At 38.0% G+C, this 25,983-nt stretch overlaps 6 protein-coding genes across 9 annotated transcripts; 3 read left to right on the top strand and 3 right to left on the bottom strand.

Moving 5' to 3' along the window:
- Positions 1 to 2: 2 nt before the first annotated feature.
- LOC121254584 (dual-specificity RNA methyltransferase RlmN) lies at positions 3 to 11,714 on the bottom strand. Of its 3 annotated transcripts, none has more exons than XM_041154686.1 (7): positions 11,265 to 11,714; positions 10,941 to 11,186; positions 10,728 to 10,832; positions 10,326 to 10,495; positions 10,074 to 10,173; positions 9,061 to 9,312; positions 3 to 17 (listed from the first exon to the last, which is right to left on the bottom strand). In XM_041154686.1, the coding sequence occupies exons 1-6, from the start codon at positions 11,526 to 11,528 to the stop codon at positions 9,070 to 9,072; spliced, it is 1,128 nt and encodes a 375-aa protein (XP_041010620.1). In that variant the 5' UTR covers positions 11,529 to 11,714; the 3' UTR covers positions 3 to 17; positions 9,061 to 9,069. The 3 variants fall into 3 exon arrangements, with proteins under 3 accessions (XP_041010620.1, XP_041010619.1, XP_041010618.1); XM_041154685.1 differs by lacking the exon at positions 3 to 17 and adding an exon at positions 7,949 to 8,385 and having other exon boundaries at positions 9,044 to 9,312; XM_041154684.1 differs by lacking the exon at positions 3 to 17 and adding an exon at positions 7,949 to 8,336 and having other exon boundaries at positions 9,044 to 9,312; positions 11,265 to 11,713.
- Positions 527 to 2,451, top strand: LOC121254587. The gene is made up of 2 exons (XM_041154689.1): positions 527 to 1,159; positions 1,856 to 2,451. Exons 1-2 carry the CDS (start codon positions 623 to 625, stop codon positions 2,024 to 2,026), a joined length of 708 nt encoding a protein of 235 aa, XP_041010623.1. The 5' UTR covers positions 527 to 622; the 3' UTR covers positions 2,027 to 2,451.
- On the top strand, positions 3,770 to 7,302 carry LOC121254586. 2 transcript variants are annotated; one of them, XM_041154687.1, is made up of 4 exons: positions 3,770 to 3,969; positions 4,660 to 4,927; positions 5,677 to 5,734; positions 6,560 to 7,302. In XM_041154687.1, exons 1-4 carry the CDS (start codon positions 3,902 to 3,904, stop codon positions 7,132 to 7,134), a joined length of 969 nt encoding a protein of 322 aa, XP_041010621.1. In that variant the 5' UTR covers positions 3,770 to 3,901; the 3' UTR covers positions 7,135 to 7,302. The 2 variants fall into 2 exon arrangements, with proteins under 2 accessions (XP_041010621.1, XP_041010622.1); XM_041154688.1 differs by having other exon boundaries at positions 3,777 to 3,969; positions 4,660 to 4,900.
- A 1,856-nt stretch (positions 11,715 to 13,570) lies between the features above and the next one.
- Positions 13,571 to 14,153, bottom strand: LOC121254583. The gene has a single exon (XM_041154683.1). The coding sequence runs from the start codon at positions 14,053 to 14,055 to the stop codon at positions 13,720 to 13,722; it is 336 nt and encodes a 111-aa protein (XP_041010617.1). The 5' UTR covers positions 14,056 to 14,153; the 3' UTR covers positions 13,571 to 13,719.
- A 1,823-nt stretch (positions 14,154 to 15,976) lies between these two features.
- On the bottom strand, positions 15,977 to 19,692 carry LOC121254581 (probable beta-D-xylosidase 5). The gene is given in 6 exon segments (XM_041154681.1): positions 15,977 to 16,646; positions 16,649 to 16,834; positions 17,068 to 17,832; positions 17,935 to 18,032; positions 18,367 to 18,536; positions 18,897 to 19,692. Coding segments are annotated over 6 exon segments (2,394 nt in total). The 5' UTR covers positions 19,599 to 19,692; the 3' UTR covers positions 15,977 to 16,173.
- Positions 19,693 to 21,015: 1,323 nt separating this feature from the next.
- On the top strand, positions 21,016 to 25,586 carry LOC121254582. The gene is made up of 4 exons (XM_041154682.1): positions 21,016 to 22,138; positions 22,688 to 22,936; positions 23,027 to 23,118; positions 24,550 to 25,586. The coding sequence occupies exons 1-4, from the start codon at positions 21,308 to 21,310 to the stop codon at positions 25,334 to 25,336; spliced, it is 1,959 nt and encodes a 652-aa protein (XP_041010616.1). The 5' UTR covers positions 21,016 to 21,307; the 3' UTR covers positions 25,337 to 25,586.
- Positions 25,587 to 25,983: the final 397 nt, after the last annotated feature.

The following is a 25,983-nucleotide window of genomic DNA, read 5'->3' as shown; positions in this document are numbered from 1 at the left end:
TAATCTCTGAAATGATCCTCCAAAAAAAACCTCTCAAAGGTTAATATGACATTTGAAATGAAAAATTATTTAATATGTGATAAATCAACTGGTAATCAACAAAAGTATGCAATCCTCATAGAATTACCGAAAATTTAACTTACTGTGACGATAAAACGCGCCTTTACAAGTTGAACAATCGCCCTAGTACGCAATATTAGTAGCGTCTGATACCCGAATGCCTGCAAGCGTTCAAAACGTCGATTAGAGCCGCGTCGGTCACGACTCACGAGTTTAACCTTTGCCTAGACGTCTCCCCTACAAAATGAAAATTCAATCCTTTTAATTTAGAATAATACCACTTTGTCTATTTAATTTCTTTCTTATTTTAATATTTCATGTATTTTAAATTTGTTTTAATTTTATTTTTTACATAATAATTAAAGAAGTGACTATTAAAAGAAATAAAAATGTGATTTTTAGCGATCATTGCAGCGGGCTACTCTGACCGCTCTTCAATTTATTCTTCACTTCCTGTTTCATTTCCATAATGGCGTTCTCACGCCGGTCCAATCGCTGACAACGTTTGTTACCTCGAGTTATCTGCGTGCCACAAGCACCTCCAAAACCACAGATAATCAGAATGGCACTAACAGGTAAAATACGAAGTTCCATGTCTCCCCCGCCAAATCATCTTAGAATCCGAACTAGAACTCAAATCGCATCCCCTTCAATCATCTCTCTATCCCGAATCTCACCATTCCAAGCTACATCGAAAGCCCATTTGAATTACCCCAGGAAAAGCACCACCCGCTATGAAAACAGAGAGGATAAGATTGAGGCCACTTTACCAACCATGTCAGAGATATTGGAGTCATCAAGAGCCCAGAAACTTCATCTCCAGCTCCAAACTCTAGGACCCTTCTTCAGAATTACAGCCAAGAGCTTGGAAACCCAAAAAGAACTAGGGAAAGCTGAGGGGTTGATAAGGGTCTGGCTAAAAGGAAGAATTCTTCACTTGGACTCCATTAGATTGAGGAGAGACACATTAGGAATGGAAAAATCAATCTTTGGTATCGGTTTGTTCATTGGAGCTGTTGCTGTAAGGTATGGATATGATTGCGGTTGCACGACAGCTGAGTTACTGGCTATCAATGACTCTGATCTCTACCATTCTAAGGTTCTTCCCGTCTTCCCTACAATCTTTTTTTATCTGCTTTTGTTGCATTTATTTGAAAGGTGCTAGTGAGGAAGTACGTCCCAAGCTATCAGCCACTTGATATTTTACTTGCTAAGAAGTCTCCTTCGTTTAACCCACTTTGATGGTGGAAATTGGAGGAACAGAATGGAAAGGGAAAAAGGAAAAGAGGAAATGGAATGGAACTCGGGTCCCATTCCATTCCCTCTGAAGGGTTGCATTAGTAAGTGGCGAAACTCTTCATTCCCTTTGTTAAAGATGTGAACTTTTGGGCTGAATGCTTCATGCCCGCAGTCAAAAGGACTTAACATTTCGTTTTTTTGGAGTACGAATTGATTGAGCTCATCGCACTTTTTTGTACAATCGGTTATTTACCACATTTTCACTCTTCATGAGAAGATACTTTCATTTCTATTCCTTCTTAATGTACTCTCTACACACACTGGAATGAATATCCGAGACATTATTATTCCATTCGATTCCATATCAATTCACGATTTCCTTTGTAACTCCCAAACACAAACTTCATTATTAGTTTCAGGAGTTGGCATAAGTTAAACGCCAAGTAAGCATTGCCAGTGGCCTTTTAACTAAACTTCGTTTTATTTATATCAAATTATCTTGGAAATAAAATTTATCTTCTATTTTTTCCTGACACGCCCTTTTGCAATGTTCCAGCTTGTTAGGTTCTACACGAGAATTGGGTTCAAGGCTGTACATGAGGTGACCGGATCAACATTTAGAGATTATGCCCACATGCTGGTCTGGGGAGGCATTGGTACCCGAATGGATGCCAATGTTGAAGAACTTCTTATAAGATGGTGCACCAGGTTCAAATCTCGAAAATGATTCCATCATGATCCTTTGTTGAGTAGTTTGCCATCAGTTTCTTGAGTAAACACATTTTCTTCCAAATTCTTTGAGCCAGAGGGTGGAAGTATTTTCTGTAAATGCCTAAACCAACAGTGGAAAATCAATCTGTAAATGGTTGTGAGCACTGGTCAAAAGCCAAAAGAGCCAGGTCCAAAGCACTGCCCTGGCCTTCTGGCTTTTGTGATAAGACTTTCGGAATGAGTTTTTTTCCCAGTAACCAAGTCATTACTGTTCAACTCAGTGTTGAGCTGAGGACACACTTTATCCACCTAATTGAATGATAACATGAGGAGAAAAGAGAATGCGCTTTGTAAATTTCTCTCGTGATCTTGGTGAGGCTCATACACTTATTTTGTCATCATATTGGAATACCAACGGGCTACAAACCGATTCTTAGAGTAGTGTTGAGGAATAATCCCACATTGCTTGTGGACAAAGGTCTTGGGTATGTTTATAAGGAATGAACAATCATTTCTTGTAGAACCGGTTTTAATGAGACGAGTTTAGGCCATGAATTTCTTCAAGTAGACTGTTAAATGGGTACCCTGTATTAGAAATCAATCATTCACAATATGGCCTACTTTGTCCAAACTCTGCAAGTGTTTTTAAAGCCTTTTTTTTTTCCCCCTGATGGTGCTTATGTTAAGTAGATTGTATTCATGAAGATGAACTATCTTCAGCCACTAAAAAGGTTTATAACTTTGAAGTGATTATCTGCCGCTGAAAACTTGGGTGGTGGGAAGCACATTAAAAGGAGCAAGGTTAGTTTGCAGGGGCTAAAGACTTTTGTATGACAACTCCAATCGAGTGTTTTTATCTTAGATTTTGTTTTGTTTTGTTTTGTTTTGTCCTTTAAAGAAGAAAGAGTTCAAATGGCAGCTCACAAAGGACAGATGAGTTATTTGGTTAACTGTACTAGGCTGTTCGTTGGAATTCTCCTCTCCCAAATTTTTATATTTATTACTTTAATTTAATCATATTTTACCCATAAAAAATAACATAAAAATAAAATCCACAAAGAACAAGTAAAACAAGCACGCACAAAAGATGTCATCACGATATTATGTATGTAGAGAATTTCAATACGGACCATACCTTTTTTTTTTTCAACAATTGTTATGATATAGATCAATTTGTTGTATTAAGTACAGGTAATTAGACTTAAGTACCAATCAGCAAAAATTAAGAACGGGTAATTAGATCTAATTTTTTTTTTATAATTCCCATTATTCTCATTGGATATATTTTCTTGTTTATTATTTTTTAAAACGTCAAAATATATTAATTATTCAATCCTGAAAATATTTATACTTTTCACGTAGAAAATGAATAATGATATTGCTATAATTATTTTATAATCAACAAAAATGATAATGCCACTTTAATAAAAATATAAACTTTTTAATTTAAATTCGGATATTTCCATTTTAACAAGGGCTTGTTTTTCATTTTTCCAAATTTCTATATACATTTCCAAATTTCTATAATCCCAATCTCCAAAATGTTCGATACCCATCCATCCGGCCATCCTCCAAATCAAAATTAAAAAAAAAAAAAAAAAAAAACAATTTGTTGAGAAGTGACAACAACGTAATAAAAATCATCCGCGAAGGAAAGGTACGAGGATAAGGGAGAGAAGAGGGGTCTGGATCTAGTGCATGATTATTATCGTACGCTCTAACCTAATTCGCAATTGGTCAAACCTGCGGCCAGGATCACATCTCCAGCAACGAGCAATAATATGGTAAATTCAATTATATAAAAGAAATTTACAAAGCAAAGACTCGTTCATACTGAAACCCAAGGACGACCCCCCCCCCCCCAGTCGAGGAGGAAGCAGCAGCTGCGTCCATGTCTCGTCGGGAGGGCCGCGATTCCGACTCCAGACGGCACCGTTCCAGGTTCGATCGAGAACCAAGGTACCCCTCCTACCTCTCATCAATGAAGTTTGCGGGATTTGTTTAAGTTTGTTTGTTTTGATTCTCTATTCACTAGTTTGATATTGCAACCCTTTTCCTCCTTTTTTCTTTCTCTCGCATTGAATGATTTTCGGGGAAAATATTTTGTGCCCAAGATAATTAAAATGAATTAAATTATGTATGTATGCATTTGTAGCTGAGAGCCTTTCACTACTGTTTTATTTTATTTTATTTTTTTGTATAAGCTGCCACTGCCGGCATTGGCGACATGGATGATGACTTGTACATGATCTATGGCCTTTCTTGATTTTCTGCTTACGAAGCTTTTTCTTTATTGACCAGATGAAGTTTTTGCTTGAGTTTGCTAGTAGAAGTTATGGGAGCATGTCATATTTGTCTAGAACTTTACAGCAATTTTTGGTAGATCAATTCTCTTCTAGTTTTTTAGTTTCTTTTCATTTCTTAGTGAAAGGTTACCGTGATATTGTTGCTCTTTTACCCCGTTTCATAGGTTTGGAAAACTAAATGTTATTAACCATTTTCTTCACGTGTGGTGTCTAATGGTGTATAACCTCAACTTTTAGTTTGGTGGCATGATGTGAATTTGTCTTAAACTTTTGATGGAAGTTGTTGAATTTGAAGCATACAGATATCATGTATTTGTCTTAAACTTTTGGTTGGTTCTGTTAGTCCCAAGAGGTCGAGGAGGGATGGGAAACCAGAAACAGAGAGAGTACCCAGCAACACTGATTTGGATGTTGGACGCCACATAGACTGGGATCACAAGCATTCTCGTCAGCTGCAAGATGCCTTACCCCTTGAGGCCCCAACAGCACCTGATTCTAAGCAAGAAAATAGGGTTGTGAGCAAAGACTCTGACAAGAAACCCATTCATCGGGAAGGGCCAAAACACTCTTCTGATCCAACTAATGTAACTCGGTCTCGATCTTTTTTTCAGGTTTTGCTATCAGTCTTACAAATAGATAAATATTTAAGTAGTTGCAGGTATTCTTAAGTGTTCTCCTAAATTTTTTTCAAAACATTGTCACATAATTGACTGCTGCACATTTCCTAGCATAGCCTGTTAACCTTATGATCCATTAGATCTTTTGAGTAGTTACAATTGAACCTCATGATATGGTGGAACGTGTATAATGGTTGCTTATTGCAGAACTATAGATTCATAATAGTTCACATACAATGTCATCTGGAACTTTAAGCACCGGAGTCATTTGATACTGAGCAACTAGTGCTTTGGTGCTGGTAAGAGTTCTGATTTGCAGAGCAGATATAGGGAGCAGAAAGGAATTTTATGAATTTCTTTTGAAAACTTTTGTAATTTCAAACTTAACGGAAGCTGATTATGTTAAAGGAGTTCTTTTAATTAAGTTCACTTATGAAGTGCCCACATTACATTGCACATCTTGGGGCAGCTTAAGAATCATTGTAGTCATCTAAATGCATTTCTTTTTACATGTAGGCCTGGAAAATCCGCCGAGCCACATTTCCAGGAAGGGTTAATTCTTTTTTGCTAACTACATGTGTTTTATCAACAAAGAACCAGTATTATACTGAATTACTTGGTTGTAAATCCGTTTATGCAATCCCTTTTCTGTGCTGATGTAGTGGGGTTCTTGTTCAGCCCCGTGTCTTCGAGTGCCTCTGTGTATTAAAATCTTAGGTTTACTAGTGCATGTCTTATTACAGCATGATGAACGTGGTACCTTGAAAGTTAGTCGGAGTATTGATCGCAGAGCTACTGGTGGTGAGTTCCTATATATCTTCAAGGCTGTCCTTTTCCCTGTACGTTGGGCTCTATTTGTTTTTTTTTATTAATATCTTAGCCATGCCATGCAATACAGATGATTCTTGGATGATTTTATGCATAAATGTTTTTTTTTTTTCATATGATAATCTTTTGAGTAAAAAAGTTGATTTATTGTTCAATTTTAATATTTATCTGAATCAAGTAGTTTATAAGGGTTAAGAAGGCATTTGTTGTTTGGTTAATTTATGATCTGAAATTGGTCAATGAAGGTAGTTCTAGATTAAGGTATGCTGAAGGTCCTTAATTCCCCTTTCCCTTCAAGCTGTTTTAGTCTCTCTCTCTCTCTCTCAAGTCCCTTTTTCTTTTTCTTTTTTTCTTTTTTTTTTTTTTTTTCCATATTGATGAAATCCTAAGATGCAACTAAACCTAAGCTTTTTAATCTCAACAAATTGTTTGGTTAGCCCAAAGATAAGATAAGATGAATATTCTATGAACTGAAGGATGAATGAAATCACAATCAGATAGGATAATCGATAATTGATAGATATTTGATTGGATCTTATAGATTTGGTATTTCACTGGGAATATTATTTACTTAGGAAGCTCAACTTACTTTGATCAACCCTCATCTGCTATCTCACAACTTGAAGATTGAATTCGACCTTCTTTATGTGCTCTAATTTTGCATTGTGAGCCTAAAATTGGCACTCTAAATGCCGCTGCTATGATCCTTGAAAGATTAACGCTTCTGTGATTCCTTTTTATTGTTGGAAGTTTAAATATTGCTTGCCATTGTCTTAACATTCCTTGTTTGCTTTAAAGAGCGTGGATGGAGGGATACAAAGGATCCGCACGATGAAAGGGCAGCAAACAAAATAACTTATAATACACAGAGAAGAGATGAGAAATTACAGTCTAAGCAGGATGACAACAGCATCTGGCGGCATGATCGTATCCTCAAACATGATGATCAACCTCCACCTGCAAAGAAAAGACCAGCATTTCGGGAGAGGAAGATTCCAGTGGATTCTGAAAATGCTGATGAAGCAGAAACGAAGACTGTAAAGTCGAGTAATGTTGACCACTCTGTGGAAGGAAGTGGAAGAAGGGAGGAAAGAGGCCGCAACCATTTGGACAGGCTGGAGAAGTCATCAGCAGGAGACAGGATGCCACCAAAGAGGGGAGAAGCTCATAGGGATGGCTTCCTTTCCAGAGAAAGGTTTGGTGTTAGTGGAAATTACAGGGGAAGAGATGGAATCGGTGGAAGACAAGGGTATCGTTCCAGTGGTACTCGTGTTGAGAAGTGGAAGCATGATTTGTATAACCCTAGTAGAAGTCCGCCCCCCAAAAATGAAGATGATCAAATTGCAAAGCTTGAAGCACTCCTGACTTCGTAAAAGTAGTTAGGTTTTGATATGCCTGTTATGTTTCCCAAGGTTGAGTCTTCCACAAAATATTTTGCTTATTGAAGACTTTTCAAGAGCAGGTCTGGTTTAATGTTTTTCTTCATGAATTCTTCTGTTTGTATCACCTGCTTATTTTAATCTCCATTCTGTTTACAGTCATATTTTCAAGAGTGACCCCACTAATTTCTGCTAGGCTTCCAGTTTTCAGTGGAAAAAGTTACCCTGAAAACGTTCAGCTTTTTAGCAAGCTAGTTCTGAAGCTTTATATGGCCGATCTTAGAAATCTTTTCACTTAGTTTTGTAAAAAGCAGGGGAGATTCTGTTCGAGCTCAGGGGCAGTGCTCAGCGATTGAGATTATTCAAGCTTGGCTTTGGTGAGAGCCAATTGAAGCGCATTCTGCTGGATTTTTAACCTCAGACCAACCACATCCCATGTCACCCGAGCCAAGGCCCGGATGGATATTGGAGATGATTTTGTGCTGAAGGAAAGATGCTACAAATTTGGCATGAAGCAACCCGCGTGTTATCTGAAGTGTAATCCATTCATCTGGTCTGTTCATCCATCCAGCCTAAACTAAGCTCTCATAATAATACCGCGCCATTCATCTTACATAGTGCAAACAGTATATTATTGGGTGTCGACCGCAGAGCAATACAAGCAGAACCAAGCATACCTCAATAAACACATCACAACACTGACTTTCCTGATTTTGTTTCTGAAAAGTGGTCGGTTTTCTGAATATATTACCTCCGACCTCTTTTGCGTTCTTCTCTGTTGTCTCGTATCGCTCTACTATAAAAGGAGTTTATCTTTGAACTGTCAGCGCCGACCGAAGGAGAGGCTTTTCATTGCTTACCATAATACATTAAAGCTGCTAACAGTAAAAAATTAGGTTTTGACAGACTACAGATTAAATTCTACTCTAATCATACTTGGGCCAGTATCCCAACTAAAATAACATAAAGCCCAAGCAAAACTAAAACGCCTAAAAAAAAACCTAAAAAAAGACACAAAAACCCAATCATAACCTAAGCTCCTCAATCACCGGGCCACAGGGTCACGGGTTGGGCCATCATCCATTGTCGACGCACATGCATTCTGGCGTTGGTTCATGTCTCGTGCCGGCATTAAAGATATTCTGTAATTATCCCTCTCTAGACTCCATCTTGTGGTGTGGCCATCGCCGTTAACTTTCAGTCCGTTGTCATTGTCACCAACAACGAAAGAGATAAAAATGAACTAATAGAAGACAGAGGTCAAATAGAACTGCAGGCGCGCATACAAGTAAGTTTGAGTAAGTTTGAGCTAGATGCAAATGGCTAAAATATCTTCCGCTTAAATGGCAAATAGTATACTTGTACGTTGTGTGAGAGCAGATGCTCGAGAGAGTGAAAAGATCTGCGAACTACAGTGTGTTGGGAACTTGGAACATATTTTGTAGTCCAGAGAGTAAGAGCAGCACTACACTTACCAAAAATATGTCATGAACAGGTGTCCCGAAAATCACATTTCACTTTTTTCTTTTTCTTTTCTTTTTTTTTATATATATTTTTAATCATCATAAAAGTTTTTAAAAAAATAAAAAAATTCACAACATCATTAAAAAACACGTTCTTAATCACTAAGTAAAAAAAAAAACAAAAAAAAGTGGACACTTTTTGGATCCCGGTCCCGAATTCGGGACCCAACGCATTTCTTAGAGTATAACTTCACATCATTCCTATATGATGCTTGTGACAGCAAATACTGTATTGAATCCACAAAATGCAGACAATTACTATCAAATCCATTTTAAATAAAATAAAATAAAAAACCAATATTCAACAACTCTCGTGACCTTAGAAAAATCCTGTTTTAAACAAAACGAATGAAATTGAAGATGGCCAGGATTGTTAGCGAGAAGAGAATTCCCTCACCTGGCTACATTAAAGATGAAGATCTTCTATGTCAGTTAAGAGACTTGATTTTTCAATTGACCTCTTATCAGGTTGGTTAACCACCAGCTGGCCACATGCACCACTTATATCCTGACCCATTTGCTTGCGAACTGTTGTCCGGATGCCATAGGTACCCCTAAGAATTTTCTGAAATCTGGACACCCGATTTTCATTACTGGTTCTGAATTGACTCGCACTACCAATTGGATTGAAAGGTATTAAGTTAACAACCTGCAAAGCAAGGAACACAGCTATATGAAGCTATATAAGTGGATTTTTAGCAACACTTATTTGCATAAATGATACCATTTACAACTTAGCATTGACAAGAAGGTCAACTACATATAAAAAAAATTGGCCAAGGCATGCCAAAAATCAGCTTTAAGAAAATTATCGAACATGTTTTTTTTTATATCTTCTGTAACCCCAGGTGCTTAGTTGTAATACAAGCATTTATGTTTCTATTTTGACTTTTAAGCCATAACTTATAAGAAGACTATCAACCTGAGTGTCCAAACTAATTATAGAGGTATTGGCTCTGCGATAGCTCTGGGATATGATATGCTAAAAATTGATCTAATAACTAATTAAATAAAATGTTTTAACTTTATATTGTTACTCTAACTCTAACACCACTTAGGTCAGTAGTCAATGCAAATCAAAGGCTTCTGGGATGAGATTTTCAACTCTATCACAAGCAGGTCAGAATTGAATGGACATTATAAAGCTAGTCATGGGTGCAAAGCCCCACATTGGCTACTCACTATATGAAACTGGGCTTTATAAGTGATTCTATGGAAGCTTCAAATTGATTAACCTTTTAGGTGTTATAGTACAGATGTGCGAAGCGCTTTCCCTGGGTCCTTAAAGAAGTTGTTTTGAGTTCGCACCAATCATGCACAAATAAAGCATGATAAGAAAAGGCAATCAATTGAACATCTGCAATTGTATTAGAAGCATGACTAAAGCTCAGACATAACTTAAGTGCTCACCGCTTGGAATGTATCTAGCAGCTTGCCAAGCTGGTGGGCATGCTGCTCTTCATCATTCACCCCATCAAGCATAATGTACTCGATCATAATATTTTGCTGACTGAAAAATTAAGATTAAAAAAAGAGAGATTATCAGACCTTGAGATTGATCCGCGAGTGTGAAGTCTAAAGAAATAAAAATTCACATCTTTCAGCAGCTGATATTGAAAGAGAAAAAAAAACCTGCATTCACTTGTCCAAAAGTAATCCCACCTGTTCTTTTGATAGTCTTGAAGCGCATCCATAAGCTTTTCCAGAGGAAAAGCCCGAGCTGCAGGCATTATTTGACAACGGATATCTTGAACTGGTGCGTGCAGCGAAACTGCCAAGTTCAAACCCCGCACATCATTGTGAAGCTTGTTGATAGCAGGAATGATGCCAACCTACACAAGATTAAACGCAAAGAAAGAAAATATATCATGAGTACGGCAGTTCTTGCATATATGCCCTCTGATCTTTTTAATATCTAATGTAAATTGCATTTCCCCATGATTGCCGGCCTTGAATACAAGATTCCACTCCTACAAGGAAAAATCTTCCGGACAACTTCACACTCCTAAAACCTCTATACAAAAATTTTATGAACAAATCAACATGAAACAAACAAATACATACGGTTGAGACGGTAATCCTCTTCGGCGACAACTGAAACGGTGGCCCTGTCATGACACGAATAGCTTCCACTAACGAAGCGTAGTTATTCAATGGTTCCCCCATTCCCTGAACACAACCAAAATTGAATTAGTGAAGCTATACCACGAACTATATTCTTTGAATTTCTGCATCACAGGAAAAAAAAAAAAAAAAGCAGAATAAGAAGGTAGTTACCATGAAAACGATATTGCGTATAGACGATATACAAGAGGCGTGAACCAACTGTTCCACAATCTCTCCAGATGAGAGATTGTTCTTGAAACCCATCGTCCCCGTGGCACAGAATTTGCATCCCATTTTGCAACCGACCTGGGAGGAAACGCACAGGGTGGACCTGGGACCTCCGGGGCGGGGCTTGCCGTTGTATTTCCCCAAACGTGTGTCGTACCTCATGATCACGGCCTCAACAAGAGCCCCGTTCTTGTACAGGAATCATAAATCAGTTTACTTTCTTCGATTTACGGATAAAAATACATAGAGAGAGAGAGAGAGAGAGACCTGGAGCTTTATGAGGAGCTTGGAGGTGACTTGGTCGGAGGAGTGGAGGAGGGAGTGAAGGGACGAAGTGAGAGGCTTGAATTTGGAGTAAAGGATAGGGTAGGCAGCGGAGGGCAAGGATGGGATGCGATTCCATTCGAAGTTGTCGTTGTTGTTGGAGATGATCGCATGCTTCCATATGATGGGGATGAAGCTAGGGTTTATGCCCGCCGCCTCAAATTCCGCTCTGATTTCTTTGGCGTCGAAGATTGATTTCAACGTCATCGTCCCGTCCCTGCCCCTCCGCAAAAGTCCCCCCAACTTCGGTTCCGACTTCCGATGGTGCAGTGATGTTGCAGAGTAAAAAACGACGCCGTCTCTTCTCTTTGCTTGCAACTGTGGGACCTCACATTCATGTCAGCCAACGACCCGTTATTTAGATCAGTGAGCGACGTGTAGTCGTTCCCTCCGGCCTCCGCAATACCGAGGATGCATCATTACAAAAATGTTTTATTTATTATTTATTATTTTTATTTAATTGTTAAGAAAATATTTTTAAATAAATTTGTGATTTTTTTAAAACAAATATTTAAGGGTATAAATTTTTTTTTTTTTAAAAAAAAAAAGCTAATTAGTGTTATTGGTCACCAGTCTCGTAACACGACTCAAGAAAAAAATTTTACCGTTTTTGTTAGGAGTGGACAACGAGACCCCGCACTTCGCTGCCTCGCCCCTGCCCAACAGTGCAAGACACTAGAGAGGGCTGGGGCGATATGGCCCTAGTGAGGCCCCATCTCGTTCCATGCCTCACACCCAAATTTTTTTATATAAATATTTATTATTCTTACTATATATAAAATATTAATATGTATTAGGTAGAACTTTTATTTAATATTTTATGTAAGTTGTAGTGTAGTAAGGTGACCCTTTTATAGATTACCTTGACAATATAAGTCTCGCACTTAAGAAATGTGAGCTCTTGTATTAACTTACACAAAATATGTACTAACAAATTTAAAAATTACATAATTTATGTAAAGTCTCTATTTGAGGACTACAATGCAAATTTAGACAATTTTATCTTTAAAATTTTTTAAAATTACAAAAATATTCCTCCTAAAATGATGATTTTTCTCATTTAATAAAGGGTTAGCACATACAGTCCTTAAGTGGAGATTGCAAATAGAATTTCTCTTTTAAATTATAGTCATATTTACAAATTTAAATTTACAATTTGAGTCTAAAAATGTGTTTTTGATGACTTATAGACCCAAAAATAATTTTTGACCTAGTGGACTGTAGTCCATTATTGAAGTGGGTCGACCGGGGGAGGAGGGGCGGGGAGGGTCCTACCCCGTACCATATGGTGTGGGTAACACCCCTAATTTTTAGTTTGTATGACTAGCTTCTTGGACTAAACGGCCATTAATTATATTTTTTGGTTTAGAAATGTTACTCTCACATATAGTTGGGTCTCAATAATTTTTTTTGTTTTTACTTAGTAATTAAGGGAGTGTTTTTTAATGATATTGTAAATTTTTTAAAAAATAATTAAAAAAATGTTTAAAGTTATAAAAAAATAATTGCCCTTATAGGGACCCGTCTCGTGCTACAGCCTCAGTAGGTGTAGTGCACTGCTCTTTCGGTTTTTACTCTTGGCCTCCTCTAATCTTATTCATGCAGTGAGATTTTTTGGCCTGTTTGAGAAATCATGATATGAGATGAGATTATAATTAAAAGTTTAATAAAATATTACTAAAATGTAATTTTTTTAATATTATTTATATTTTAAAATTTGAATTGTTTTATATATTTTATTCGAAAGTTTATGAAAGTTATAATAATTAGATGAGAAAAGATGAGATGAGAAAGTTTGTGAAAACATGCATATAAAATGTTTATTTTGAGTCATAGTAATTGATTAGGCCACATTATGACCAATCAATTGGTTTAGCATTGTAATATGAATCAACTAAACAATTATGATAAAAAAAAAAAAAACTAAACAATTATATATAATGTGTAAGAAACATGAGCTCTTATTAATTTGCTTTTCGATCGATCTCTATTTTGCACTTCAAATCTTCCAATTCGGTGCTCACAAAATGACAAAATGGTTTTTATTATTTATATCCCACAATTTTATACAGTCTTGGGCTAGGGAAAAGTACCATCACAAAACTAGAATTTAAAAGCGAAAAATACTGGTCAAATTAAGGACCACGTAAATGATGATAATCGCATTCACATTAACATATACAATTAATTTCCATTACAACAAGTCATTCATGAAAAGGAATACTGAAAACACATGCAATGGCGCAACGGAATGGTGTGACCCCATCGTTTTGATGAAGCTCCACCGGAACCTTGATTTTCACGCCTGAACACAACATTAAAGAGCAGCTTGAAAGAATAGGACATAAAATCAATAAAAGTTAAAAAATTTATTAACAATAGAAAAAATCAGAGTTGTTCATCGACGTCGACGAATATTAGCTTCACTCTGGACATGGAATGGATAGGAATCGATCTTTGGAGCACCACCCACCGAAGAATTACTTGAGGAGGAGAATTTGTGAACGCTGTGCGAGCGGATAAGGTCAACACCGGAATATCGTTGCTCAGTGAACTCGATGGCTGGTGGCTGGAACTCCGACCGGGTTCGCCGGTGAGACGATCCATTGGCCGAGTCCTGTGCATTTAACAACAAATGGTAGCTACGGGTGGAGCCCTCGGATAAGGACCTGTAGCTGTTGTAACCCTTCTGCTTCTTGATTGCATGGAGAAGATAAGGAATCAGACCTTCCATGGCTTCTTCTTCTTCTTCTTCCTTCTAAGATGATGGCTAATTGGCTATGTATGAAGCTTTTCTTGGAACGTAGTTTTTGATATGAAAAATCCATGGAAGGAAGGTCTACATATATAGGAGGAAGGTTGGATAGACAATACCAACAAAACGGTCAAAGGGCACGTTACTTTAATTATTTTAAGGAACCTACCATGAAAAACCATGCATCTCATAGAATTAATAAGCTCATTTTTTATATGCCTTTATGAATAAAAAAGATTTACCAAACATGTCATCGGAATTGAGACATATTAAAATGTGATATATATGATATATCTCTGATATATATGATAATTAAAATGTGCGATTTTAATTATCATATATATCAGAGATATATGGTGTGATAAATAGAGAGGGAATAAAAAATAGAGGAAAAATATATAAAATTATTTGATGGGAGTTGCTGGAGTGAACAATTTTGACTTTGATAATAAGTAGCGTGTCGTAGAGCACATAGTTGGTGCCATCCTGCGCTGTTTGCTGACCATTCCATCTCTATCTTCTGTGGTTGCCTTGGCGGCTCCACTCGTAAAAGTCTTTAGTAAGTGAAAGACAACCAAAATATTGTCAAGAACCTAAAAACCTTGCGAGATACATGACGTCATAGATCTCTATCTCGCCGGAGATCACGTACGTGGCAATTGGTCGGACTAGATGTGAACGAGATCAGAGATGGATGGGTTGGTTTTGGGTCAACGGGATTGGTCATTTTTGTCTCCCTGATCAATTGTTATTTGAATTCTTTATTGTGGAATACCATCAGCTAGCTAGCTCAAAATTGTGGGCTAGCTAGCGCCGGAAAGGTCCAGTACTTGACAAAATCACCTCCAAATTCTAGAATGACATAAAATAAGAGTATATATAATAGGTGTTTTTCTTTTGTTTCGAGACCTTGCAATAAAAGGGAGGACAGTCACTCCAATACATCGTATTATCGATAGGAAACCAAGTTATTAAGGGGAGAATACAAAGTGGCGGCACATACATTTCCAAACCAGAGGATAGTATTCGTTGTCTTCCAATGCCAATGCTCGGACGGAGACTTGAACAGGCACGCAAGGGTTACATTGGTTGCACTTGGAGTGACATTTAGCCGGAAATGACCCACCTCTCATTCTCTTTCCCCCACTCCTCATGTGTCCAATTGGCACTCCACTTCCCTACACATACTTCAGAACGTTAACTTTGTAAAAACACAAAGCATAACGTGTGTGTGTATATATATATATATATATATATATATATATATATATGTAGCAAAAGATAATGAAAACAAATTGAATGGGAAATTAATGAACTCACGGGTACTGCTGGTGAAGGAGCAATTTGGAGGTAGCGGGAGTGAGCCTTGCAAGGATGAAAGATCGTCAGGACCATCAACAGGAGGGCGAATATCGTTACTAGTGATTTGAGTTGTGATTTTTGTTCCATTTTTTTGCCAGATTTTGGCACGCCTTCGAAACTAGTTGGGTGTGTATAAGCATTAGGTGTGCTAGTTCTTCTGTTTTTGTTTTGGAATGGATTGCATTGAATTGTTCTTTGTACGGGAAGAAGCTGGCTAGTATTGGAGGTTGTGGGGGTGGTTGAAACTTCTGTGCAATAGAAATGGTCAAGATTTAACGGGAAGATGCCCCTCACCTCACGTGCAAGTTGTGAAGTAGAGACACAGAGACAGAGAGATCGTCATCCTCTCTATGGGCTCTTGGCTGCATGGTCTCTGTCGTTTGCTGAGTTTTTTGTTGTTACTTATTTGTTGAAATATGCCCACTCTTACATTTTCTTTTTCATTTTCAAGTTATTTGTTGAACTCCCAGGACAATAAGAGAACACAAGTTAGAAAGGAGACATAGAATCTAGCATTAATTAATATGATTACTTAACATAAAAAGCTAATAGAATTTCATAAATAAAAAACCTGCGTCTTCTCTTATGCTACCATTCAAAATAATGCCTCACAAGGGGCAAAGTACAGACAGGTTCCACTACTATAACTAGATATTACCAAGTAAGCTTCGTAATAGTAGCTGCTGCCACCGCCACGGCCACGGCCACGGCCACCACTTCCGCTTTAGTACATATTTAGAAAGCCTGTATGGCTACATCTCCACTCCCAGCCAGGCGAACATTGAACTGGTGCCTCACTTGGTGGTCACTAGAGGAACCAACAAAAATGGTATGCTGTCCAATGATCAACTTCCTCTTCCCTTCACTGTCTACAAGACTCAGTCCTTTGCACACATCCACACTAACTGTAACAGACTCTGTCTTCCCTCTCTTAACCTTCACCCTCTCAAACCCCACCAATTGTACATTTGGTGATCCCATCACCTCCTCCGAGCTGGCTGGCTTCCAGAACACCAATACCACGTGGGAACCATCACTTGTTCCATTGTTCTTCACTCCAACAACAACATCAAATGTTGAATTCTGGCAGTCTATGGTTGAAATGTCGATTGCCGAGCCATTGGAAATGGTATTTGGGGTGTACTTGGAATAAAGACTAATATGTGGGTTGGATGGGGGGGTTGCTTGGACAATTACGGTGGAGGGGCCGATATTATGAATTTGGAAAAGGTTGAGTAGCTTAGGCCATGACCAAATCCATAGATAGGTTTCCCTGTATAAAATCGGTATGTTCTTCCGGAGAAGTTACTTGTCGTGTTGGCTCTCATGTTCATGTCTGTCATCGGCACTTGATCTGCATATGCTTGTGGGTACCATGTAAAAGGGGACCTTCCACCTAACAACAAACACGATTTTGGTACGCCGCATTTATTGCGATCACTATACATATCAAAGAACTACACAACTTTTAAAAGATAGTGTTTAAACTTGAGTGTCATTAATCTGAATATAAAGGAAAAAAGAAAAGCCTTGTGAGAACAGAGAAAAGTAATGTGTTAGACATGGAAGGACTTGAGAAATGTCCAGAGGGACAGAGAGAGAGCTAGAGAATCTGGAGAGGGATAGAACCTGGATTGTAGTCTCCAAAAATCACTTGCGCTATGGCATCCCCTCCTGCTTGACCTGGATATCCTACCCAAAGAATCCCCCCAATCCTACTCATATTATTGGCAAAAGAAACGTCAACTGGACCAGCCGACATGACAACGAGAATCACTGTTCCAACAGTGGCTTTAGCCACTTCAGTCACAAGCTTTTCTTGGAATCCTGGCAATGTCAAGTTGTCTCTGTCCAGCCCCTCTGCCTCAATAGATTGATCAAGCCCCACCACCACCACAACCACATCAGCGGCGGCTGCAGCCTTAGCTGCCGCCTCAATAAGGCTCTCATCACCACATTTCACATTGCTACAGCCTGGCTCATAACTCAGAGCTGAGACATATTTTTGTAGCCCCTGTAAAGGGCTAGTATAGCGGCAAGGTTCACCGGCATAGTTGCTTATCATAACCCTCGTGGCATTGGCATTGGGTCCTATAGCAGTCAGTTTCTTAATTTTATTTTTGGACAGAGGAAGAGCTCCATTATTGTCTAGCAATACTATCCCCTGTTTTGCAGCATCAAGTGCCAATTGCTGATTGTCGCTTGTACATACATCCGATGGCCCAAGACTGCCAAATGGTAGAGATTTTGGGTTCCCATCGAAGAAGCCAAGTCTCATCAAGACTATGTAGTTGTATATCAAGGCCTGGTCTACAACAGATTCATTCACTTTTTTCAAGTTAACCGCGTTCTCTGTGTACTTTCCAAGATAAGACCCACAATTCATGTTTAAACCTGCAATCGCATAGCGGCATTTAATGCATGACCAATTAAGTTATATATATATATATTTCAAAGAATTGTGAGAATTTGTATCGGTGCAACTGTAATGACTACCTGCTTTCAAGGCAAGGGCCACTGCATCCTCAGGTGTTGCAGTGTAATGGATGGAATTGTAATAAACCTCGATAGAGTCGCAGTCGGAAACAATGTATCTGCTCATAAGGCCATAAATATTTAAGTCGGGCTCAGAAAACCATAACCACTTGCTTTTTTAGTCATATACCCAAGTAGTATTAACACCAAAGAAAAGACCAACGTCTCATAGACATAGGGTTAAAAGATTTAGCTAGATTATGTATTGGTTCTAAGAGAAAAATAAGTAAAAAGCAAGGAAACGATCAAAATGGCAATAAATTTTTAACTTTTCTCACTGCTCTCTATCCTTCTCCGAGGGAATCAAATTTAGTTGCAAAAGCTTGAAAACTAGTAAGAATGGATCAGTAACTTGGTGCATGTGTTTAATAGTCGAGGAAGATAATGACTAACCCATCTAGACCCCATTGGCCTCTGACAATCCCTCTAAGGAGGTCTGGATCAGCACAGGTAGGAATCCCATTCACCCTGTTATAGGAACACATTACGCTGCTTACATGTCCCTCCTCTACACAGCTCTTGAATGGTGGCTGGTAGGTGTCTTCAAGATCCTGCTTTGTGACCTGCAACAAACCCGGTTTTTTCTTTCCTTAGAACGAGTCTTAATTCATAAAGAAAACAGCAATAAAGTATCTAATATTTGAGCTTTGCTACTTATCATCCCACACACTATACTTATTTTTATTTTTTTATATAGTTTTATTCTTCTTGAACTAATTGAATTTTTCTATTCATCATCTACACACCTCACATTTGATAAGAGAAAATAAAATAAAAATAAGTGTGATGTGGTGTGTAGAAATGATAACTAAAATTTTTTCTTCGCATATTTATCTTAGATGGTGTGAGGCCTCAAGAGTCATTCACTTCTTTTATTTTTTTATAATAATATAAGAAAAAAACCAATAAGAGCAATATGGTACCTTTGCATCAAAGTGAAACCTATCAACGTCTTTCCATTTATCCACATCATAAGCAGTGTAATGCTTGCAACAACTTGAGACCTTGAGCCTATCCCTACCAGAAGTACTTCCTTCCTCACCCACTTCTTGTAAACCTCGTACATAATTCACAGCATATCTTGACACCACCAAAGGGTCCTCACCAGGGGTTTCTTGGCCACGCCCCCATCTTGGGTCACGGAACACATTTACATTAGGACTCCAATATGTCAACCCGGCTAGACCCACGTTGTACATGGCTCGAGCCTCGGTTGACACGGTTTGCCCCATCTTATACCACAATGTTGCATTAAAGCTCGCTGCAGAGAGAATGACTGCTGGAAAGCTAGTGGCACCTGGGACGGTTGCATTAAAACGAGTCCCAGGCCCGACGTTTGAGACACCATGAAGGGCCTCGGACCACCATTCATACGGTGGCACGCCAAGCCGAGGAATGCCAGTGGCACTGTTTACTAATTGCTGCACCTTTTCTCGGATGGTCAAGCGCGACACAAGGTCCTTGGCCCGGTCCTCGTAAGATAGGGAACTGCTACAAAAGGGAAATTGGCTAGTTTTAGAGTCGCTCTTGTTGCAAGCATATCGTTGACTAGCACTAGGGATTACTAGGACGAGGAGAAGTGAGAGGCAAAGAGGCAAGAAAATGTTGTTCTTCATGGCTTCCATTTATCTATATTGACGTTCTTTGGGTACATGCAAGATTTAAGCTGCAACGAGGTTTGCTTTTTTAGGACGAGGAATGCAGGAGTAAACCTTGGTTTCTCTATATATGCTTTTTATCTTTAATTATGCTGAAGGGGCCGGGGGTTGCTTGTGGATTGAGATATAATTCATAGATTGTCCATTTTTCTGCGTAAGTAGTACAAATTGATGCTAGGATATTGCTTTACACAAAGGCTTCTTTTTGTTTTGCTCTCAATTAATGCAATGTACACATATCACGCGCGTTCATGGTCCCATAGAATTATATATTCATGTTTACGTGAGTACGTGGGAAGCAGCGATTAGCGTTTTGGGTTATCGATCATTTTGCCTGACGCTTGCATGGGCAGTAACCGTGATCGGGCTGCTGTATAGAACTAGGCCGTACACATCTAACTTCTGAGTTTGTACTCATAATTTTCATTTTCATACAAGCAAGTTAGCTAAGCATGATATGAGAGACAGTGAGGTACTGCCGCCATGGAAGGGTGCCTTCAAAGAAATAGCGAACATAAAAACTAAAAAGCAAGCTTTTGAAGCGCACTAAGGCATGTTCTTATGCCATCAACACGCATCAAGCTAGGTGGACTTTAATTGGTATCTGTCTATTTTTTGTAAGTTTGAGAAATATCATTTTTTATCTTAAATTTTGTTATTTATAATCTTACTTGTTAAATGTGACACATTTTAATTGGATAGGTATGTTTCGCGTTAAAATCTATAATAAATAATATAATTGCACTTTCTACTTAATTACGTTTAATTGAAAAATTCGAAAGATAAAGAACACTCATTTTCTTGTTAGTACTCGTCTTTATTTTTTTTTAATTTACCCATGAAACGCCTTTAATACTTCACTCAGGAAACTCGTTCTAAGGCCTCATTTGGATGTTAAGATAAATTTGTGAATGATAGTGAGATAATATGTGAATAGTAATAAAATTGTTTGAATTAAGATGTTTTATTGAATTTTTGAGAAATGAGAGAAAAAAAATTGAATAAAAAAATTATAAAATTAAAATATTGTTATAATATAATTTTTTAATATAATTTTTATTTTGAGAATTTGAAAATTTTAATTGCTTTTTACATTTTGTTTGGAAGTTTAAAAAAATTGTAATGAATAAGTAATGATTAGATGAAAATATTAAAAAATTAAAATCCAAAATTATTTGTGTTTAAGTAATGTTTGGATGTTAAAATAAGATTGGTTGAGATCATCTCCACATCCCAACGGGGCCTAAGATCAGCCTGGCCCAATAATCCAACCCAGATTCGGCCCATTCGAACACAGCCCATTACAATCTCCAATACCCAAACGGTTTTAACTACATCGTCCATATCCCGATTTCCATGGCTATTTTTTAGAATTTGAAGAACCTTGACTTGGAGAAATCTCTTCTTCAACACCACCGCAATCTTCGTTCCAGAGAAAAAAGCGGAGTTGTGCAAATTATTTGCATACAAATCCCATTAAGAACCACACAATTTCCTCTTAACCATCCTTCTTTCTGGTCCTCGCTGTTCCACAGGCTTAGACCACTTCCTCTTTGAATTTCCAGCGCCATTGAGTTCCATTTTCTTTGAATTCCTTTCCCGTGCCATCGAGACCCATTTTCTTTGACCCATTTCACATTTTTCAGTTATCCAATCAGGCCGATGGTTTCTTCCTAATGATCGTCAAAAAATCCATTATTTTCACAACTACAGTACCTAATCGCGTAAAGAAAATTTTGGGTTCCTTTGTTTCTTTATTTTTCTTCTTTAGGATATTCAAGGAGATGGCAAATTTGATCTCTGGGGTTCTTGTGAAGCTTCTTGAAGAAATGGAAGTTGATGAAAAGGTGCCAGAGGATTTTAAACCTGTTATGTTACAAATTCGAAGCATAATTCCTATATTGGCAGAGGATGATATTTGGCCTAACCAAGGGTTCTACTTGAAGGTTTCTGATGCTTCGCATTCTATGTATGTATCTCTGCCTCACGAGAATGATGACATGGTTCTTTGTAATAAATTGCGACTTGGGCAGTTAATATACGTCGAAAAGTTGGAGGGAGCGTATCCAGTTCCAATGCTTAAAGGCGTGAAGCTTGTCCCAGGCCGGCGTTCCTGCATTGGAAATCCCAAAGATCTTGTTGCCATAGAAAATTTGGCGAATGTTTCTCGGGCTTCTGATTCTTTGTTTTCGATGGAAATGGATAAGAAGCCGCAAGAAAGGATTCGTTCTCAAAGTTTTTCAAGGGCCAGATCAAATGAAGATACACATAGACAAGCCTGCAGGTCTAGAACTTTCGATATCGTGAGCGAATCATCTGATGTAAGGAAGTTGTATCGGAAAATTAGCTCAGGTTCAGTCGACAAAGATAGCGATACAGAAAGTACAATATCTTCGTCCTCATCTGTGACGGCTTTCAAGAGAAGAAGCTGGAATGGGGGAAACATTTCAGACTCCCAGATTATCAAGCATGGGAGGAAGCCAACTGGTCGTAGTCGAAGTGTACGTGTGAGTGGAAAAATATATATATGTCATAGAGCTAAACTGAACCAATAATCATGCCGATTTTAGCTGGATTGGAGAAATATATATGGTGGTTGACTTGAACAAGTTTTATACAAAAAATTTTCTACTTATTCGTGCCCATCCAATTTTTTCTTGAAAGAGTTGTTAATATAACTATACTTGGGCTAAGTTGGCTAGAAGTGCGTCATTTGTGGAAGTCAGACTCTTGTGTTAAATTCATTTGGCTGATAGATCTGTGAATCAAAATTGTGAACATTCTTTATATGCATGTTTTTCAATTAGATAAAAAATAAACAACATGCACCTTCTTCCACTCGAGTCTTGGCAGATTGTACCAGCCCAACCTCCAACATCGATTGCTTTCTACTGTGTACTCACTAATACATATAAAGATAGATTTTGTCTTTGATAAATTCATTTGTACGAGTCCATCTGGATTTTTTTTCTTGGCTTGTTTTTTGCTTGTGTTATTGTATTCTTAAGTTGCATATTTGTTATCTAATTTATGTCCTCACACTTGTGCATTCACAGGTTTCTCCAGTTTTTTGTGCTGGGTATGATAGCTTAGATGACAATTCAAGCCCTAAATCAAGAAGAAAAGATATTGGGATAGATATGAAATCGGTCAAAAGTTCCAACAAGTGTAGAATCCCTATGTCAGCAAAACGTTGCGAGTCTTTGGATCCTGCGGTGGTATTTAGTTTGGTTGATGATAAAAAATTGACAGAAACAAAAATATTATGGAGTTCCCTCCCCTCAACATTAGTGAAGCTTGGCAAGGTACAGTGCTTTACTTTCCCTCTATATGTCACAGAGATTAAAAAGAAACATAAATTAGTAGTCATTGAAAACCCCTTTCGAATGATGCAGGAAGTTTTAAGGCACAGAGATGTGGCTCTGCTTGCTGCTGTGGAGGCATTGCAAGAGGCTGCTGCTGGTGAAAGATTGCTCAAATGCCTAAGGTGTGCAAATGTCTGCTTGTGGACAACTTTGCAGATAAACATTCCAAACCAGTACAAAATTTTTTAGGATTTTACTTTCCATTGTTTGCCTTATGGCGTCATCTAGATTTTAAAAGAAAGGAATGGAAATTAATTCCAATATTCTAATCACACGATGATCCAAAAAACCTAAAGCATGTTGCATCACACTTCTATTGGAAATGTTATGCATTAAAGAATGAAACCGGGCTATTTTGGACCATGTTCATAAACTTGTGCACTTTAGTTCAGTACCAAAAATTCTCATTCATTGTGCTTAATCAAGTCCGTGATGCCCCATATCAAATGTTATGCATATTTGTCTTGTATATATTATGTTATTGGCTTTGGGTCAGAGCTTTCACAGCTTCTTCATAGTATGTTTTCGTGATTGGTGCTGAGTATATGTCAAGGCTTGGAGCTGCCCTGAAATCAGAAGAGTACAAGCTTATAAGGAAATGATGCACACGGAATGCACTTTTCTCTTCAATGACAAAATAATGAGTTGGTCACACACACTGGAGTCGCAATTCCTTTCTATTACTCCTCCCATAAGTTGAATTCAAAACTTCCTCCTTTTAAGGGAGAGTTGTTGTAATGCCCCCATGGAAGGCCAAGCCACATGACCTATAATCTAAAAGGACTAGTCAATAATACAATTGGAGTCCCATTGGAACATTATAAAGAGCAAGAACTTCTTATTTCCAAGCAATATGAGATCATGATACCCCATTCTGATAAGTGATAAGGGTAGATGGTGTATGTGATCACATATTGTTTGGGAATGAGAAGTTCTTACTCTTTATAACGTTCCAATGAGACTTCAATTGTATCATTGACTAGTTCTTTTGGAGTATAGGCCATGTGGCTTGGGCTTTCCATGGGGGCATTACAGTTGCCAATTGGCTTAGGGGCCCATGCATACACCCTAGTTGAGTTGAGGAGAAAAAAAGAATGTCCCTGAGAAACTTGGAAGACACTACACACCTGCAGAATGTGAGTTCTTCACTTAGCAAAAAAAGAATGGGAGCTTTTCACCTCACTAGTAGAATTTTACTTATGAAATAGGATAAGATGGAGAGGGAAAGAGGGTGGGGGGCTTTCCATGTGCAATGAAGCCAAAGGCAGCACCTTTATGAAGTGACCAAGCAATTGGATCACTTCGAAAGTGCTTTTAGGATGAGTGTATTGTCATCAGCCCACCAAACTGTCAATATGGTACTTTGACCACCTTATACGTTTAGAGAATATATTTTAAATGATCAAGTTCACCATTTCCTAGTAGCTTAGGCTTTCAGGATAATTGAAGTTTTAATCATATCCACACCTTTATGCTTGATAATAGATACAAAATACAAGTAGGACTGACCAGGGTACCAACCTACTGTCCCTAACTTTTCTTCGTCTTTCCAGAACATATTCAGAGCTTCAGGCAGCCAAGGGGGCTGATCGGCAGCCATTAGTTGATAACTTTTTTAGTCTTCAAGATGATTTGGGGCACACTCAACAAATTATTGAGTCATATGCAAACAGTAATCTACTGAGAGCAAAGGACAGTAATCCCAAGGGCCCTGGTTCCATCAGAGAATGTCTGAAACTTGCTTTGGACAGAAAGAAAAATGCAACTACATGGATTAGAGCTGCTTTGGTATCCGACCTCACACTATTTTCTGCCACTAGCATACCCAAGAGGACTACCAACGTGGGGAAAAAAACAAGCATAACTTATGGCAGTAAAACAAAGGGCACGTGTATGGTGAGAAAACATGTTAATAGTGGCGAAATCCAGGTTGGATTGGCAGCTGAGACGAACAGTTCACCACAATGGTTTAAGGGAAGTGCTCTGCATGCAGCAGTGGACCTGAATAATTCCCTTCATGATGAATGTAGAAGATGGTTCTTGGCTTTCGTTGAGGATTACTTGGATGAAGTGAAGGAAAAAACCATTTCGATGGAATCAGATAGCCAGGTAGCTGAGATGATGTGTCAGATCAAGAGAGTGAGTGACTGGTTGGATGTGATGGTTAGCGAAAAGGCTAAATCTCTGAAAATGAGATCTGAAGACGGTGTCCCAGTGGAGGATTCTGAGTTAGAAGCTTTTGGAAGGGTGAGGGACAAAATATATATGGTCCTCTTGAAGCATGTTGAGAGAACATGCAGTCATGGCTTGGAAAATATGAATGCAATAGCTGAAGGTTGAAAACTTTCCAGTAATGAAATACTGTACTTCCAGGAAGGAGTTCTGACGATTGACGAACATTAACTATCCAAAACTGCATGTTGATCCATCTCACTCTCCTTATAATTCTTAGTAGACGCAGTTTGTATGGAAAAAATGCCATTGACTTCCAAATATGTAAATAGATTTTTTTCCCCTTTAGAAATTCAGATGTAATTCTTTATGATTCTTTCATCCAATGAAATGCACCATTTCACTAGTTTTCTTTTGAGCTCTTTATTTTTTTTCCTGTTTGGTTTGGTTTAATAAATTCATTGAGCAGCATTTGAAAGATAAATCATAAATCCCATTTCATGCATTGGTTTTTGTTCAAACAAGTTGATTCAAGTTCATGCGATTAATTGCTTATGTTATATGCCATTTTCATTCACTCTTAATCTTCCAAAAAAATTTGGATGTTTTATTATTTATTATACCCGAAATAAGAGAATAAATTAATAAGGAAAGGAAATAAATAATTTCATCAGAGGTCATTCCACTGTCATTGGTCTAGTATGCAGCTGGAACTCATCCACCTTCCCACAATTGCTATCGTGACTTAAATACAGGTATCGACTTGGGCATACGATCATGAAATCTAGAGTTCAAGATCAAAGACTTTGATAACA

The sequence above is a fragment of the Juglans microcarpa x Juglans regia genome, chromosome 3D, assembly GCF_004785595.1.
Source record: "Juglans microcarpa x Juglans regia isolate MS1-56 chromosome 3D, Jm3101_v1.0, whole genome shotgun sequence".
NCBI classification, from domain to species: Eukaryota; Viridiplantae; Streptophyta; class Magnoliopsida; order Fagales; family Juglandaceae; genus Juglans; species Juglans microcarpa x Juglans regia.
This window is presented reverse-complemented; position numbering and strand designations above follow the sequence as displayed.

What these genes read in the sequence shown, in the direction of transcription:
- LOC121254587 (XM_041154689.1), top strand. Translation starts at nt 623, where the DNA reads ATGGCACTAACAGGTAAAATACGAAGTTCCATGTCTCCCCCGCCAAAT. An exon ending in CTGATCTCTACCATTCTAAG is followed by an intron (nt 1,160 to 1,855) that starts GTTCTTCCCGTC and finishes GCAATGTTCCAG; the next exon opens with CTTGTTAGGTTCTACACGAG.
- LOC121254586 (XM_041154687.1), top strand. Translation starts at nt 3,902, where the DNA reads ATGTCTCGTCGGGAGGGCCGCGATTCCGACTCCAGACGGCACCGTTCC. An exon ending in AGGTTCGATCGAGAACCAAG is followed by an intron (nt 3,970 to 4,659) that starts GTACCCCTCCTA and finishes TGGTTCTGTTAG; the next exon opens with TCCCAAGAGGTCGAGGAGGG. An exon ending in GGTCTCGATCTTTTTTTCAG is followed by an intron (nt 4,928 to 5,676) that starts GTTTTGCTATCA and finishes GTCTTATTACAG; the next exon opens with CATGATGAACGTGGTACCTT.
- LOC121254584 (XM_041154686.1), bottom strand. Translation starts at nt 11,528, where the DNA reads ATGACGTTGAAATCAATCTTCGACGCCAAAGAAATCAGAGCGGAATTT. An exon ending in AGAGGATTACCGTCTCAACC is followed by an intron (nt 10,496 to 10,727) that starts GTATGTATTTGT and finishes AATCTTGTGTAG; the next exon opens with GTTGGCATCATTCCTGCTAT. An exon ending in TGCTAGATACATTCCAAGCG is followed by an intron (nt 9,313 to 10,073) that starts GTGAGCACTTAA and finishes CTTGCTTTGCAG; the next exon opens with GTTGTTAACTTAATACCTTT.
- LOC121254583 (XM_041154683.1), bottom strand. Translation starts at nt 14,055, where the DNA reads ATGGAAGGTCTGATTCCTTATCTTCTCCATGCAATCAAGAAGCAGAAG.
- LOC121254582 (XM_041154682.1), top strand. Translation starts at nt 21,308, where the DNA reads ATGATCGTCAAAAAATCCATTATTTTCACAACTACAGTACCTAATCGC. An exon ending in GTCGTAGTCGAAGTGTACGT is followed by an intron (nt 22,139 to 22,687) that starts GTGAGTGGAAAA and finishes GTGCATTCACAG; the next exon opens with GTTTCTCCAGTTTTTTGTGC. An exon ending in AGATTGCTCAAATGCCTAAG is followed by an intron (nt 23,119 to 24,549) that starts GTGTGCAAATGT and finishes TCGTCTTTCCAG; the next exon opens with AACATATTCAGAGCTTCAGG.